General features: G+C 33.7%; 1 protein-coding gene and 1 long non-coding RNA gene across 4 annotated transcripts; one reads left to right on the plus strand and one right to left on the minus strand.

The window, feature by feature from the left end:
• On the plus strand, positions 1,818-10,443 carry LOC105171292 (protein argonaute 10). Of its 3 annotated transcripts, none has more exons than XM_011092357.2 (22): positions 1,818-1,834; positions 3,614-4,252; positions 4,553-4,761; positions 5,000-5,149; positions 5,347-5,480; positions 5,580-5,689; positions 5,776-5,882; positions 6,245-6,380; positions 6,471-6,587; positions 6,995-7,102; positions 7,187-7,258; positions 7,390-7,512; positions 7,615-7,774; positions 7,859-7,980; positions 8,121-8,258; positions 8,346-8,488; positions 8,661-8,723; positions 9,252-9,315; positions 9,408-9,543; positions 9,653-9,726; positions 9,853-9,979; positions 10,088-10,443. In XM_011092357.2, exons 2-22 carry the CDS (start codon positions 3,758-3,760, stop codon positions 10,273-10,275), a joined length of 2,976 nt encoding a protein of 991 aa, XP_011090659.1. In that variant the 5' UTR covers positions 1,818-1,834; positions 3,614-3,757; the 3' UTR covers positions 10,276-10,443. The 3 variants fall into 3 exon arrangements, with proteins under 3 accessions (XP_011090659.1, XP_011090656.1, XP_011090657.1); XM_011092354.2 differs by lacking the exon at positions 1,818-1,834 and adding an exon at positions 1,996-2,599; XM_011092355.2 differs by lacking the exon at positions 1,818-1,834 and adding an exon at positions 2,839-2,931.
• On the minus strand, positions 13,793-15,355 carry LOC110012732. The gene is made up of 2 exons (XR_002287932.1): positions 14,800-15,355; positions 13,793-14,363 (listed from the first exon to the last, which is right to left on the minus strand). It is a non-coding gene; the product is annotated as an uncharacterized LOC110012732 (long non-coding RNA).

The following is a 16,315-nucleotide window of genomic DNA, read 5'->3' on the forward strand; positions in this document are numbered from 1 at the left end:
CTTTAAGCCATATGAAATTGGTAATTAGCATTCAATTAAGCAACTGTATGATTGATTCCAAATGAAATTTCTTATTGCAATTTCTGTTGTATCTTTTATTTAATTATATATATCATGTGTATAATTTTTTTCTTAATTAAGATTGATAATATAATCTATATGTATATATATATATATGTGGCATGTATATATATAATAAAATAAAAAATACAACAAAAACTATAATAAAAAAATCAATCCAATTTGATTCACATATCACATGTACATATCGGGCATCAATTTTTTGAAAGTCTATTTGGCTACAAATATATACATAAGATCATTTTCTTGCATATGACGAGCAATACAAAACGAAGTTATAATACACTCATAATATGATGTAACAACTACAATACTATATGATAGTTAAAGAGGAAAACTACATAAATTAATTGATATTGAATTAGATAGACTCACAAGTGTGGTACCTCTGTATATATTTTAAACAATCCAACTCAAAGTTAGAGGGTGTTTGATTAAATTTAGAGTAAATTATAACGGGCTCTTTTTAAAAATATCATAGTTATAATTACTTTCTCGTTATTTGAAAAGTTACAAATACTCTCATAAAATTAATGATCGTGGTATTTGTTAGACGCTCATTAATTATATGGGGTACTTGTAATTATGACAAATTTCATAGAAATCTTTGTAACTTACCTTTAAATTTATTTAAAACATCTTATAAACTTATATTTTGAAAGCTTATAACATGTTGGACTTTATATTAAAAAGAAGTTATTGAAGTGTCCGTATAATTATGAAATTTATAAGATGCTATTAACAATAATTTAGAACTAATATGATCAATGTTGAAAAAGTTTGTTAAAGTTTTTAAAATAAATTAACTCTTAATCTTTTTTTTTTTTAAAAAAAAGAGTTTGTGAACTCTAACATCTTATTTTTTGATCTTATTATAAGTTCATTTTTTGAAAATTGCCAACACTATTTAACATCCTATAAACTTTCAACAGCTAATAAGATATTTCGAAAAACTTACAAACTCATGTAAACACCCTTTTAATCAATAATGAATCCCAAATTCATGTATTAGTACTTTCTTTTCTTTACAAATGAAGAGTTAGGAAAGTAATGATTAATACAATAATCCATATGGGACTAAGCTGTATATTATTTTGCATTGAGTGAGAAAGTTCTTATTAGATTGAGTTTGAATATAGTTAAATGGATTACACGATAAATTCAATATATCTATTATATGATAAATGTATTATTTTACGAGCGTAAGCCATTGACTTTGAACTATAATTGCATATTTTTAACCAGAAATAAGGGAGGTATTGAATATTTGTAGCTAGTTTTGCTGTACAACAAACAAAAGGAAGGATTAAAAGAAAACAAGTATTTGTGGGGTTGTGATTAAAGAGTAACAGAGATGAAAAATTGAGTAAAATCCCAAAAAAGGTGCAGACTGGGAACTGTGGGCAGGCAGCATTTATTACAGTCCCAATTAATCCAAGCAAAAAAGCTATAATCATTCCATAAATCCAAAACGCAGATAAAGCCACACACCACACACACACACACACACATGTGGTGTGGCCCCAACCCTCCACCTTTGAGCTTCAACCGACCGTTACAGCTTACCAAAGCTTGACTGCTTTAGTACACAAAAGATTTTGGGACATTGCATAAGAGCAGCTGGCCTAGAGAGAGAGAGACAGAGAGAGGGGAGGCCCCAAAAAATAATCTTGGTTCTTGTATTAAAAAAAAAAGAAAGAAAGACACAATCTTGAAAGAGAGAGAGAGAGGATGTATTGAAATCTCTGCAGTGGTGAGGACTGCAAGTTCGAATTATTCTTCTTCTGTGTTTCATTGCTTTTATAATCCTCTCCTCTCCACCCACCCCCTCTATATATATATATATCTTTAGTGTATCTATAACTGATGAGATTTAAATGAATATTTATGTTGGAGGCAATTGTACAGGCCCGAGGCTGCAAGAGGGAGCACTAAAGTGAGTTATATATGTATGTATGGGGATAGAAGAAGAAGTGTATGTAATGCTAAGGGAGAAAAAGCAAAAGGGAGGGCCTTCACATAAGCTTTTACACGTGATAAAGAAAACATCAAAAGCATTTGCATGCGTGTATAAAAGATTCATTATCATCATCATCATCTCTCTCTCTTTTTCCTTCCCTTCTTCTCAACACACACACACACACACAGCAACTCTTTTGCTGAGTTTGAGTCTTTTTTTCTCTCTCATTATTTATGCAATCTGAATTCTGAAAACTGAAACCACCACCCCATAAAGAACCCATCTTTTATCCCCACTTTTTCCCAACTCTTTTTCACGTTTGTTGTCGTCTTTTTGAACAGTCTCTCTTTAAGTTGGTGATTAAAGCCCACTTCCGCCTCAAAGCTTAGATTCAAAAAAACAAAGAAAAGATTCCGTCTTTCATGGTTCAGTGTTCATTGTTGAGTTCAAAGATGGAATCTTTGAGCCCTTTAGTTGTAGTGTAAGCACTCGTGTTTGTGTTGTGAGATGTCATTTTCTATGCAGCAGCGAAATTTGGGTTGAGATGTTGATTTCCCAGTGAGTTCTTCAATGTTTATTCCTTTTAATTCTATGGTTTTGTGTTACATGCGTTACTAGTTGTTGCTTTTGGTTGCTCTTTTGTTGCTTTCTAGGCGTTTTTATTCTCTTTCTTGAGCAGTCATGTTTCTGTCCTCACATTTATTTATGCGTGTTGGATATATATTTACATACACATAGACATAAACATATATGTATATGCATGCATCAAGCTTGTATCTATATATGTGCTGTGTCTTTACTATCTTGGATTTATTCAAACTTTTCTGGTTTTCTGCTGCAAGTCTCGGTTTTGGTTTGGGGACAAGAAGAAGTATGGTTTTGTCTTCTGGGTATTTCCACTATTTGATTAGATTTCATCGTAATAATACGATTATATATTATTTCTATATTTGTGCACATGTGCATCATTTTTAAAGAATTTATGTTTCTTCCCATCCTGATTCATATATTGGGTTTCCAACCGAAGCGTTGAAGAGGGTTTCTTGAGTTTTTGGTATTGTCTTCTTTTGTCTCCACATAAATGTAGTTTTGTTGAGTACTCCACACTTAAATCTCCAAGCAGCCTAAAAGTGGATCTTTTTTGTGTTTTCTTTTAAATTTAAAATCTTCTTTTTCTTGATTTTAAAGTTTCATGGAAGGTTTTTCTCTATTACATGTGTTCTTTTTGGGATTATAAGCACTTACCGAGTGCTTCATTGTTGTCAATGAGAATTATCTCATCTTTCTGTTCTTTGGTATGGTGGATTTATTACCACATATTTGTTTTTTCCAAGGGAGTTTATTTCTGGTTTGGTTGTTGAAACATATGTGAGCTGTTTTAGTTTTTCAAAATTGCAAAAAAATGGAAATCCCTGTAGCCTGCATTAAAAGATCTTCTTTTTGAATGCTTCCCTTTAGCTTTTGCGTGGGACATTTTCCACCAATTTTATCAAATTTCTATACTCGTATACATTTTTCAATTTGGGTTATCTTGCTGACGTACTCAATTTTCTCTGTTTGTGGATTTTTCAGTGCATGGAGTCATTGATCTTTGAAGGACTATAACCAAGAAGGACAAGAAACTGTTTTATCTAGTAGGAATATTTGCTGTGAAAAGGTCCCTCTGCTTTCTTACATAGTAGGTTTGAGTGATCAAATTCAGTCTTCATCATAATCATGCCTATGAGGCAGATGAAAGAAAATTCAGAACAACACTTTGTTATCAAATCCCAGTTGCAAAATCCCATGAACTCAGCTCAGAAGAACCCAAAGACTGCCCAAAATGGCAAAGGCCCACCAAATCAAGAATCACAGAATGCCAAAGCTCAAAACCAGTGTTCTCCTCCATCAAGAAACAGAGGAAGGAGAAGGGGAAGGGGTGGCCGGAAATCTGACCAAGGCGACGTCTTTATGCGACCGAGTTCAAGGCCATGCACTGCCGCAGATAAGCCTGTTATGCGAGAAACTTCCCAAGCCATTGTACCGGCATTATCTAATGGATCGGTTGGGAATGGAGGCAGCTTATGTCAATCAGAAATGGGTTTTCCTTCTTCAAGCAAGTCTTTGACTTTTCCAACTAGACCTGGATTTGGGCAGCTCGGGACAAAATGTATTGTGAAGGCCAACCATTTCTTCGCTGAGTTACCAGACAAGGACTTGAACCAATATGATGTAAGCTGCTTTTCATATGGCTTTGAATTAAGTATGTTTCAGTGGGTACATTTGAGCAAGAAAAATTAGTTGAGTAGCTATGTGACATAAAACATTTGGGGCCCTTAAGAGTCTAATATTCAAACTGCTTATGAATGTTCTCTTCTTATATCTGCTGTCCTTTGCAAGTATAATTGAGTAAATCTCTGTGCGTGTCCTCTGCATGTGTAGCATTTAATTGGTCTTGAAAGTGGGTCATCAATATTTTCCTGACTTTTGAATTGTTGGTATAGCTTTCTTAAATGTTATCGTTGCTTATAGGTAACTATTACCCCTGAAGTGTCATCGAGAGCGGTAAATAGAGCTATCATGGCAGAACTTGTGAAAATGTATAAAGAATCTGACTTGGGGATGAGATTGCCTGCCTATGATGGCAGAAAGAGTCTGTACACCGCTGGCGAACTTCCTTTTGCTTGGAAGGAGTTCACAATTAAGCTTATTGATGAAGAGGACAATGTCAATGGTCCCAAGTAATTGTTCCTCCTCTGACACTGCCAATTATGCCTTTTAGGATATGCTTCTGCTGGTTACTTGAATTCATGTAATTTTCAGTCCTCACAGGAGGACTGAAATAAGTACATTAGAAATTTTTGTAACAGAATAGATTGACGTGTTATCAGTAATGCATAAATTTATTAATACTTCTAAAAAATGAAGATTAAGTGGTTAGGTGTTCTTTATTCTAAGTTTTATTTGTGCAAATTTCAGGAGAGAAAGGGAATATAAAGTAGTAATCAAGTTTGTCGCACGGGCGAACTTACATCATTTAGGCCAATTTCTTGCTGGTAAGCGTGCAGATGGCCCAAAGGAGGCACTTCAAATTCTGGACATTGTCCTGCGAGAACTCTCAATGAAAAGGTATGAGAAAGTGCGTCACGTGGTAGCTAAAATGAATTGTACTAATTTGTAATGATTGATAAATTAGTTACGTTTGTTTCACCTAACCAGTAAACAAGGTTCTTACCTGAATCCTTGTCGGATGCTTCAATCTGATGATTTTCTTTCTGGGAATGCTGAAATGGTATTATCTGTACTTTGTTTGCACGTGCAAAAAGGTTCTGCCCTGTCGGGAGGTCGTTCTTTTCTCCTGATATCCGGAGACCACAAAGGCTTGGAGATGGTTTAGAAGCATGGTGTGGTTTTTACCAAAGTATAAGACCTACCCAGATGGGCCTTTCACTTAACATTGGTAATTGAATACCAACTTATGAACCTGGTTGCAAATGCAACGGACAACATTGCTGCTGTCTATTCCTTCATTTAATATTTTGTCTTTTGTGAATTATAGATATGGCATCAGCTGCATTTATCGAGGCTCTTCCAGTGATTGAATTTGTCGCCCAACTGTTGGGGAAAGATGTGTTGTCAAGGCCATTATCTGATTCCGACCGTATTAAGGTGCGCTTTTGGTTGATTTGACAGACAAGAAAGGATTAATATTCTTCAGGCATTCGTTTGTAAATATACCCTTTGGTTCATTTCAGGTTAAGAAGGCCCTTAGAGGAGTAAAAGTTGAAGTGACTCACAGGGGAGATGTACGTAGAAAATATCGAGTTTCTGGCATTACATCCCAACCAACTCGAGAGCTAGTGTAAGAATGCTGGGGGCGATTCATAATTAGACATCTATATAAGACTTGTTCATTATGGCATCTTATCTTCCAGGTCAATTTCTATTTGAAAGGTCTTAAGTGATAAAAGAGTAATAACCATATCTTGGAAGGATCTATAAATATATATCTGTAGCAATCAAGGGTTCAGGTTATCTTACATCTAAACCCAAGCTAGACATTATCCTATTTTCGTTTGGCTCTAAACCATCTTGATTATTCTCCCACTTACCAAGCTTCCTATTCTCTGACACATAATAATGATGCTTTAGCTGTCTTATTTCCTAGTGAGTGCCTGTTACCGAGCTCTCTGAACTAATTGGACTGACTGTTATACTTTTCAGGTTTCCTGTCGACGACAACTCAATGAAATCAGTTGTTGAATACTTTCAAGAAATGTATGGTTTCACAATTCAATACACTCATCTTCCTTGCCTTCAAGTAGGTAACCAAAAGAAGGCCAACTATTTACCAATGGAGGTTAGAAGTTGTTAGTTGGTATTTTGAACTTCGGCCCGTAGTATTTATTTTCTATCAAATCGTGTCAATGGTCTAATGCTCTTCATTCAGGCCTGTAAAATTGTTGAGGGGCAACGATATACTAAAAGGTTGAGCGAGAAACAAATTACTGCTCTTCTAAAGGTTACATGCCAAAGGCCAAGGGATCGGGAAAATGATATTCTGCAGGTATTCCATGATTGTAATATTTAGATTCACCTTCCTTTTTATATTGTGAGAATAAATTTCACAATGAACTGATAGACATATGAATAGGCGTTACTACTAAAATTTATTTGGTATTAATTGCAGCAATCTAATCATGACATTGTATATTATTTTTGTGCTCCGGACTATGTGAGGGTCAAGTAGGTATAAAAAACTTCAGAGTAAAATGATCTTAACACTGTGGAATCATCATTGCGTAGATATGTATGTGTGTATGTTACTTATGAGTACAAGAAATATAGTCAAATTATTGGAAGTCTATGATGGACTTAAATATGCATCAGATGGTTCATGAAGCTTGTAGTGTTTTTCTTTGAATTGGCCAAGGTTTTGCCAATGAAATTTGTTCGTGTTTTATGTGAATGCAGACTGTTCAACACAATGCTTATGAGCAAGATCCTTATGCAAAAGAGTTTGGAATTAGAATCAGTGAAAAACTGGCTTCTGTTGAGGCAAGAGTTCTCCCTGCTCCCTGGGTGAGATGCGGCCTCCAAAAACTTACTTCCATTTCTTCAATATTGTTAATGACTCTCTAACCTGCATTAGCTGTTTATGTGCAGCTGAAATATCACGAGACCGGGAAGGAAAAAGATTGTTTGCCGCAAGTAGGCCAATGGAATATGATGAACAAGGTTTCACTTATTATAGTTGAATCACAAGATTGTGTCAACCTTATCTGAATCATTCTAAATTTCGTCTTAGGATGGAAAAAATGATAGTCCATCTTCTCTTGAGACTCGCTAAGGTGATTTTATTTGGACAGAAAATGATCAATGGCATGACTGTTAGCCGTTGGGCATGTATTAACTTCTCGCGGAGTGTTCAAGATAGTGTTGCTCGTGGATTTTGTAATGAGCTGGCTCAAATGTGTCAAGTATCTGGCATGGTAGAACATTCACGTCCTTGTAGCTCATTGTTGTCCTGTAGGCCACTTGATACAGGCATATCGTCTGATATATAATCTGATTATATAAATCACATGTTACAGGAGTTTAATCCAGAACCAGTGATACCAATCTATGCAGCCAGGCCTGATCAAGTAGAGAAAGCTTTAAAGCATGTTTATCATGCATGCATGAACAAATTAAAAGGAAAAGAATTGGAGCTTTTATTAGCTATTTTGCCAGACAACAACGGTTCCCTATATGGTATGACATGCAAAAAGTAACTCCAGTTTGATATTTCACATGTCTATTACCAATCCTACATCACATCAATTTCTGTGTCGATAGGTGATCTGAAGCGGATATGTGAGACCGATCTTGGTTTGATATCCCAGTGCTGTCTTACAAAACATGTCTTCAAGATTAACAAGCAATATTTGGCCAATGTATCCTTAAAAATAAATGTTAAGGTGAGCCAAGTTATTCCAATAGTTTATGATGCGGTCTTTGGAGTTTGATAAGCTTTCTGATGGTTCTCTCTTTCCTCAAACTCTTTTTTGTTTGTTTATTTATGACCATTTCTTCCTATACTTTCTATCTTGTTGAACAGATGGGTGGCCGGAACACTGTTCTCTTGGATGCTATAAGCTGCAGAATCCCATTGGTCAGTGACATACCGACAATTATCTTTGGAGCTGACGTAACGCATCCTGAGAATGGAGAGGAGTCCAGTCCATCAATTGCAGCTGTATGGTGTCTTAACTGTCACCACCCCTTTTGGCACATATTTGTAAATTATATTTTCCAGTTCGCTAACATATCTTTCTAAATACAGGTTGTAGCATCTCAAGACTGGCCAGAGGTCACAAAATATGCAGGATTGGTTTGCGCTCAAGCTCATAGACAGGAATTGATACAAGATTTGTACAAAACCTGGCATGATCCTGTTCGTGGTACAGTGAGTGGCGGCATGATCAGGTTTATTGTTATTTCCCCCTTCTCTGTCTTACAGTTAGTTTGATTAAATTGGCTATTTACCCATTTATCTCTTATGATCTTCTTTTCGTATACATGATAATTATTTTTCTCACTGAGAGGGATGTGTTCGCCGTAGGTATGTATGTCTTAGTTTCTTGGCTCTCTTTTGCAGGGATCTTTTGGTCTCTTTTAGGAAAGCAACTGGACAGAAGCCACAGAGGATAATATTTTATAGGTCAGTGTAATTGTCTTATTGACCAACTCTTTCAACGTTATCTTAATATATAATTGTATGTATTTGTCAAAAAATTGTGAATAGATGAGGACGCAGCACAGTTTTCGTCTCTTTGTTGCGTTTGTCTACCAGACAGAGTAGCATAATATTCTCTTTGTTGCGTTTGTCTTCCCCATTAAGAGGTCTGTTCAATTCAATCAGAACTTGAAATTTATCGTCGTTGGCCGAATTGTTTATGCTCAACTTACAATTAGTTCAAAAATGGTTGCATGTGGATCTGTTCTGTAGCTGTTGATACTTCTGTTTCTGGCATAATAGGGGATACATTATTGAATATTGCTTTGTGACTGTAAATCCAAAATGAGACTTTCACTGTCATAAGCTAGTTCTTGTTCTGAATAATTAGAATTGCTTTAAGATGGCTGCATATGAACATACTTCTGACTGTATGTGACATTATACTCGTTTACCTCTGCGGTAAGCTCATCTGGACATATTTTATCTGATTGGTTGAAATAAAATAAGCAGGGACGGTGTGAGTGAAGGCCAGTTTTACCAAGTGCTGTTGTTTGAGTTGGATGCTATTCGGAAGGTCACTATTATTATTATTATTTTCTTTAAATCTAAAAATTGACTGTTTCTTTGTATCACATTAATTGCCCTGATCAATGAGGTCTTATGCAGGCCTGTGCTTCGTTGGAGCCAAACTACCAACCACCTGTGACATTTATCGTAGTTCAAAAACGACATCATACCAGACTTTTCGCTAACAATCACAGGGACAAGAGCAGCACCGACAAGAGTGGAAACATCTTACCAGGTACCTTTCACTTTATTGAGTATAAATTCTTTATGCGAAATACCATGCAACCATGTGAACTTATTTCACATTTCTTGTTTGAACTCCGTTGCTACACTTTTTTGTGCAGGCACAGTGGTTGATTCTAAAATCTGTCATCCAACAGAATTCGACTTTTATCTCTGCAGCCATGCTGGAATTCAGGTAAAAACTTAAGTGTTGTTGCTTTTGCATCTGATGAAGTAAAAATGCTTCGTTCCAGCGCATAAGGAAATCTAACTTAATCATTTTTATGTTGATTACATCTCACAACTATTCTTTAACTTGCAGGGAACTAGTCGGCCTGCTCATTACCATGTACTCTGGGACGAGAACAATTTCACTGCAGATGGGATTCAGTCATTGACGAACAATCTCTGTTACACATACGCAAGGTGCACACGTTCTGTCTCAGTGGGTAAGTCGGCCAGTTTTTCCATGCATTGCCTCGTCAATCGACTTTAAAATCTGCTTTCCTACAATAGTCATTGAAAATAACGGTGATTTCTTGGTTAACTTGACACAGTTCCTCCAGCTTACTACGCACATTTGGCTGCATTCCGGGCTAGATTCTATATGGAACCTGATGGGCAGGAGGGTGGCTGTGCCGGTGGTCAAGGTGGCGGCAAGGGCACACGAGTAGCTGGAGAATCAGGTGTGCGTCCTTTGCCAGCCCTCAAAGAAAATGTAAAAAGAGTAATGTTTTATTGTTGAAAGGCCGCGTAGCCGGAACAACGACTAGCTAGCTAGGGTTAGTGGTAGGGTTTGTTGCTGCATGGCAGAGCCTTTTCTTTGTATATGTTTGATGATGATAAAATGCAGCTTCGCATGGTTTTGAACTTTGATGAATGATGTAAAAATGGCTAGCATTAGTTTCTTTAATTCTGCTCTAAATGTGTTGTTGCTCAGTTTTCCTCTGAGATACATAATGATAAGTAAACCTAGGCTAAGAACTCTGCAAATTTCCCTGCATTAGAAAATTTTAGCTCAGATTAGATCCATCGTTATGTTTGTAGCATACTGTCAATCATATGGTAAGTGTATTATCATCGTTAGGTCGGTTCTGATTTGGCGGAACCAAATTTAGGGTTATAATGGTTTGCTATGGTGAATAGTTCTCAATCATATTTATAAGTAAATAATGAGATAGTTAATTAGTAATCAATTAGACATGATTGATATGTTAGATGATAAAGACAAGTTAAATATAATCATTTGTTTTAAATTGTATTATATATCTAAAGGAAAGAAATTTATATAAGTTAAAAATTAGAATAATTTCTTCCTCTCACTAAGACACAAAATTAAAATAGTCGAACCGATGATAGATGTTTTGGGCGAGAGCTTATGAGTTTACAAAAATAGTTTTTAAAATTCTTGAAAATTTAGAGTCTTTGGTAATTTTTTTAAAAAATTGATCTCTAAGATCCAGAAACCGGATTTAGATTCTTATATTATAACTTGTATTTTAAGATCTAAATAGAAATCTTCAATTTTAATTATATTTATTATAAAATTTTAGTACTGAGGTTTTAATAATTTTATTTTCTCTAAATATTTTATAAATTTCAAAATTATTGTATAACTCATTTACCTGAGTCGGGGCCCAAACTATAGGCCAGTTTGGGGTCAGAGAACCTAATTAATATTTTTAGAGACTACCAAATTTAATGTGAAGAAATAAAAGTCAACAGTGCTTCAAAAATCTGAAACGAAAAATAAAACTCAATATATGTATATATATATACATGTATATATAGAGTATTATCTCAGGAATTATCATCTGGCATGTAAGTTTCAAGCAAATTTGAGCTCATTAATTAACAGTAATTTAGATCTAATTTGAAAACAATATTCGGAATTATAACTATGCTCAACAAATTAATTTAACTTATAAAACTAAGCTGAATAAATTAATTGGACCCTCTTTACGAGCTAAATTGCCCTTTGGACATATGTCCCTACTCGCTTCCCTAATATTACACTAATTTAAATTGATATTGTTAGCGACAAAGAAGTGAAAAGACAACTAGATATAATGACATGTATGAGAAAAGACAGTACAAAACCTCGGAGAAGATAAACAAGAGTGTAAAATGTTATCATCCGTATTGGTTTTTCGTAATTAAATTTGATTTAATTTTTTTTTTCCCTTTTTGTAGGAAAAGATTGAGCTATTTAGATACTTTTTTCACTGTTTTTTTATTGGGTTAGTAATATTTTGCAAAATTTAAGTGAGGTAATTATAATTTTTGATGTAATAGGCATATATTTGTAATTAGATCAAATTTGAGGAGATGCAAAAATAATTTAATTACCCTATATCTAAAATTGTATATTATTATCATAGGGAGAAGGGATTTTAATATCATTGAGAAAAATATTGATGGCATCATTGGTTTCCCCTTATTGCAGATTGCACTTCATTTTTAGGTGTATAAATTTTCAAATAATTACAATTACATTTACATCTTTCACCCTAATCTACCAGTGGGCAAAATTTTAATATGCAAAAATGCTTCTTTCTTTGTTAATTTAAAATTAGTGAATTTATAAATTTTTGCTAATTATCAATACGACTATTTATACACCCAAATTTAAAATAATTATTTTGTACTTAATTAATTTATACAAATTTAATATTAATTTATAAATATTGTAGTCGAATAAACTTTTCAAGTTGATTGATATATTTAATAATAGAGGACATTAATGTGAATATATCAAATCATTAGTAGTTAAGGGTGTTTTTATCAATTTTTATTTCATTTAAAGGATTATCCAAAAATATGGGGTAAATGAAGATTTATTTAATTTAGATGGATAATTGATGAGGGTAACATATTTCAGGGTGCAAAATGTCTTCAACCCTTATAATTATAGTAATAGTGACGACAATATGATGCCTACGTGTAGAGAGAGTTAATATAATTATAATTTTTTGAAATAAATTTATGATAGAGTTAATAATTAATAGAGATAATTACATCTTTATCTCTTGAAAATTGATGTAATTATATGAAAGCCTCATGTGGTATGAAAAATTCTATTGACATTTGTTTTTGCTCAACAAATTAATCCATTTGTCAATCAAAATCGCATAATTTGACTATATTAGGAAAAATTATGAATAAAAAGAATCATATTTACTTCCAATCGACTTTTATTGATTCATTGTAGGTAAACAATATTTTCTAATCAAACTACCCTTATAATGATAAAAATGTACTTCCTAATATATATTAGCATGTGTGAAGATGTATACAGATAGTTTGATAAGAAATCTATATTTGACATGCAATAAATCAACTAATTAACGAACAGGAATAAATATAAATCTTCATTCAAATTTTTCGTTAATATGAGCAAATTCAGTAAAATTTCAATTAATTGGGGGATCTATTAATTTGTTAGACGAAATTAAACAATAAGGATAGTATATATAATTTTTCAAACTACAAAACTTTATGTGTAATTACATTAAATTTGGGGGAAATTAGGACGGTTTAATTATTCCTATTTAATATATATATACATATAAAAGTATAATCATTGTATGCATATATATAGGTGGATATGAGTTGAGTTGATGAGGTAGGGAAGCATGTAAAGTAAGAAAGGGGAGAAGATGTGTAAGAAACAAGAACCCAAAAATAGTTAGAGAATCATTGACATTTCATGTAAATTTGTTACTTGAGATCACAAAAGATGTTTGGAATCTTTCCCAACTCTTTCATCCATCTATTGCTTTTTCCTAACACAAAACCCCACATGATTTCATTTACTCTTCTTCAATTCATTATTTTCATCAACAAAATCATGAATGCACATTATAACTCACTCACTCTCTCTCTCTCAGACAAAGACTTGTGTGTTTGAGAGGGATTAATTACCATGCACGACACTTGTGCATTATCATCCTTAATTATTCAGACATTAATTTGAAGAAACAAAAAATTAATCTGTAAATGTAAAAAAGTTTCTGATGATCCCATTAATTGATATTGAAAATTTTGAAGAAGCATGATCACACATGGACACTAGCAGTAGCTGCTACACATTAATGAATACTGCAAGGAGAATAAAGATTGATCATGAAGAGACATATGTGTGTGTGAAAATAAGACAGTGTTGTAGCAGTGCAGGCAGCAGCCTCACCTTCTCTACACAAAATACAGAGATGAAGTGCATTAATATCCATCTAAAGATGAGACAAAATCAAGCTGCACTGCACACCCTACACCCTACACTACCTACCTCATAATTCTCATCTCTATATATATACATACAAATGTACATACATACACCACTCACATCACATTCTGGCAGCTGCACATCAATATATATATATATATAGTCATCAACTTCATTTATGTACAATAAATTTTACATAAATATATTTCTAAACAGAAAAAAAGAGACCCCTGTACTAACACTTACTACAATATATATTCACCGGAACCCCTGTGTATATAGCTGTCATCAAAAGCTGCATATCATGTCTCAACAAAATAACAATAGGGGAGTGGAAACATCATCAAAATTTTATTAAATTACACCATTTATACATATATATATATATATATAGAGAGAGAGAGAGAGAGAGAGAGAGAGAGAAAAGAAGAATTAATGTATATATGAATTATATATATATCTAAGAAATATTAAAAGTTAAATGAGTTAAATTTTGTAAACAAAAACTCTATCTAGAAACATATGCAACTGACCACAAACGTCTAATTCAGCGGCCGCCGGAGCCTAAAGAATTGGAATTTTGCAGCTAACGTCACTTGACCCTGCACCTGCAACCACGCACTAAATCCCACTTAATTCACTGCTCATGTATATAATAAGATGATAATTATATAAGACCTTGGACTATATACTTAATGAATTAATCAGAAATTATAAATGTCAATAACGAAAGGGTTTCATGAAAATTAATTTCCAATAAAGAATTTTACTAATTAATCTATGGAAAATATGTATAAGAATGAAATTAAGCATTCCAAGTGAACCAATTAAGGGCTAAAACTATTGAAAAATCCCCATCGGACAACCCCCGAAACAAACACACAAGTTTGTACCATCAAATGCTTCTTGCACGAAAATGGAATATATAGAATTAGAACCCTATGCAGACAAAGCAAGTCCTAGTCCTCCAACGCCAACAAACCCATGAAATTCAGTAAAAAGAAGCTACAATTATTAATTATACAAGGAAAACCAAATGAATACCTTCTTTTTCCAAGAGGAGAAACCCTAGAACAAAATTAGGGTTTTACGCGCAAGCAGCGTCGGGTGAAGCTACCACATGATCTGATCTTTCCTTTTTTAAGGGCGAGGAAGGTTTAGATCATGCTGGCAGCTTCAACGGAGGCTATTGCACGGACGGCCGGCAGAGAAAAGCCAAGAATTTATATATGTAATTCTCTCTGATTAGCTAGGGTATGTGAAATGTGATGGAGATGATGGGTAAATTTAATTTGTTGTGGAAAAAGAGTGGGGAACGGGGGGGGTATAAATAGAGGTAGAAATTAAGCATTCATGAAGTGAATGGGAATATATATGTATATATATATATATGTGTGTGTGTGTGTGTGTGTGTGTGTGTGTGTAAAAGATAAGAGATAAGAGATAATATATAGGTGAAGAAGGAAAAGCGCGCAGCTATGGAAATTAAGGCATATAGTAATAAGAACAAAAATTAGCAGCTAGGTAGGAGACGTCGTGTGATGACTGATGAGTGGTCCCTCCCTAAATTGGATGCAAATTGAATATTATCACGCCACCATCTCCACCTCCACCATGCACATTGCACTTGCACACACCTCATCACTCTCCATAGTTTCTATACTTTCTAACTGCATTTATTGACTTTAGGGTTGCAATGGTGGGGGACCCTTCTTTTTTTTTTTTTTAATATATATATATATATATATATATATTTCTCTCTCTCTCTCTCTCTCTCTCTCTCTCTCTCTCTCTCTCTCTCTCTCTCCCCCCCCCCCCCCTCTTTCTCTCTTTTTTCAAGGTTAATTAATCGATATTATTGGATTTAATAGTTTTGATGATGTGTTAATTATTCTCATTTGGTGAGTTGTGTGTATTATTTCGTAGGTTTTGATTAATCTTTAGCTTAGCACGTTTTTGATGAAGTGCATTATCTTTAGATATTGTGATAATAATTTGTGGGAGATCATAACTATGCATTGCTTAGTCTTGTTCTATGTGTTTAACTCATATAATCACTCATAACTATGCACTACAACAAAATGTATTAATGAAGAAAACTCAAATGACCATATAATTTTCTTTTTTCACTTAAATCATATATGACAATAAGTTTTATTCAATCTTGGTAAAGGGTTTTTATAATTACATTAGCAACAAGAACTGTATAAAAAATTGTAACCAATCGATGATAGTTAATTAACGACAAAAGAATTATTTATAAAATTTACACGGCTAACAAATGTATAAGAATAATTCAATGAAATTCAATATAATTGTCACTATATTCGAGTCGTTGAATTGTGACTAATCAAACAGTGACAACTCAAACATAATTCTTATAGCAGTTAAAAATCTTTTAAAATCACAGCATAGCAAAACATAAATTAATTAATACTACATTAGTGATATATAATTTGATATTTTCACTTTATATTTTATCACTAATATTATTTTTTTTGTCACACGATACATTCACTTTCTTTTTGTTTTTTTTTTTTTTTTTGCCATAAAATCCAGC

This window comes from Sesamum indicum, linkage group LG10 (assembly GCF_000512975.1).
Source record: "Sesamum indicum cultivar Zhongzhi No. 13 linkage group LG10, S_indicum_v1.0, whole genome shotgun sequence".
Classification (NCBI taxonomy): Eukaryota; Viridiplantae; Streptophyta; class Magnoliopsida; order Lamiales; family Pedaliaceae; genus Sesamum; species Sesamum indicum.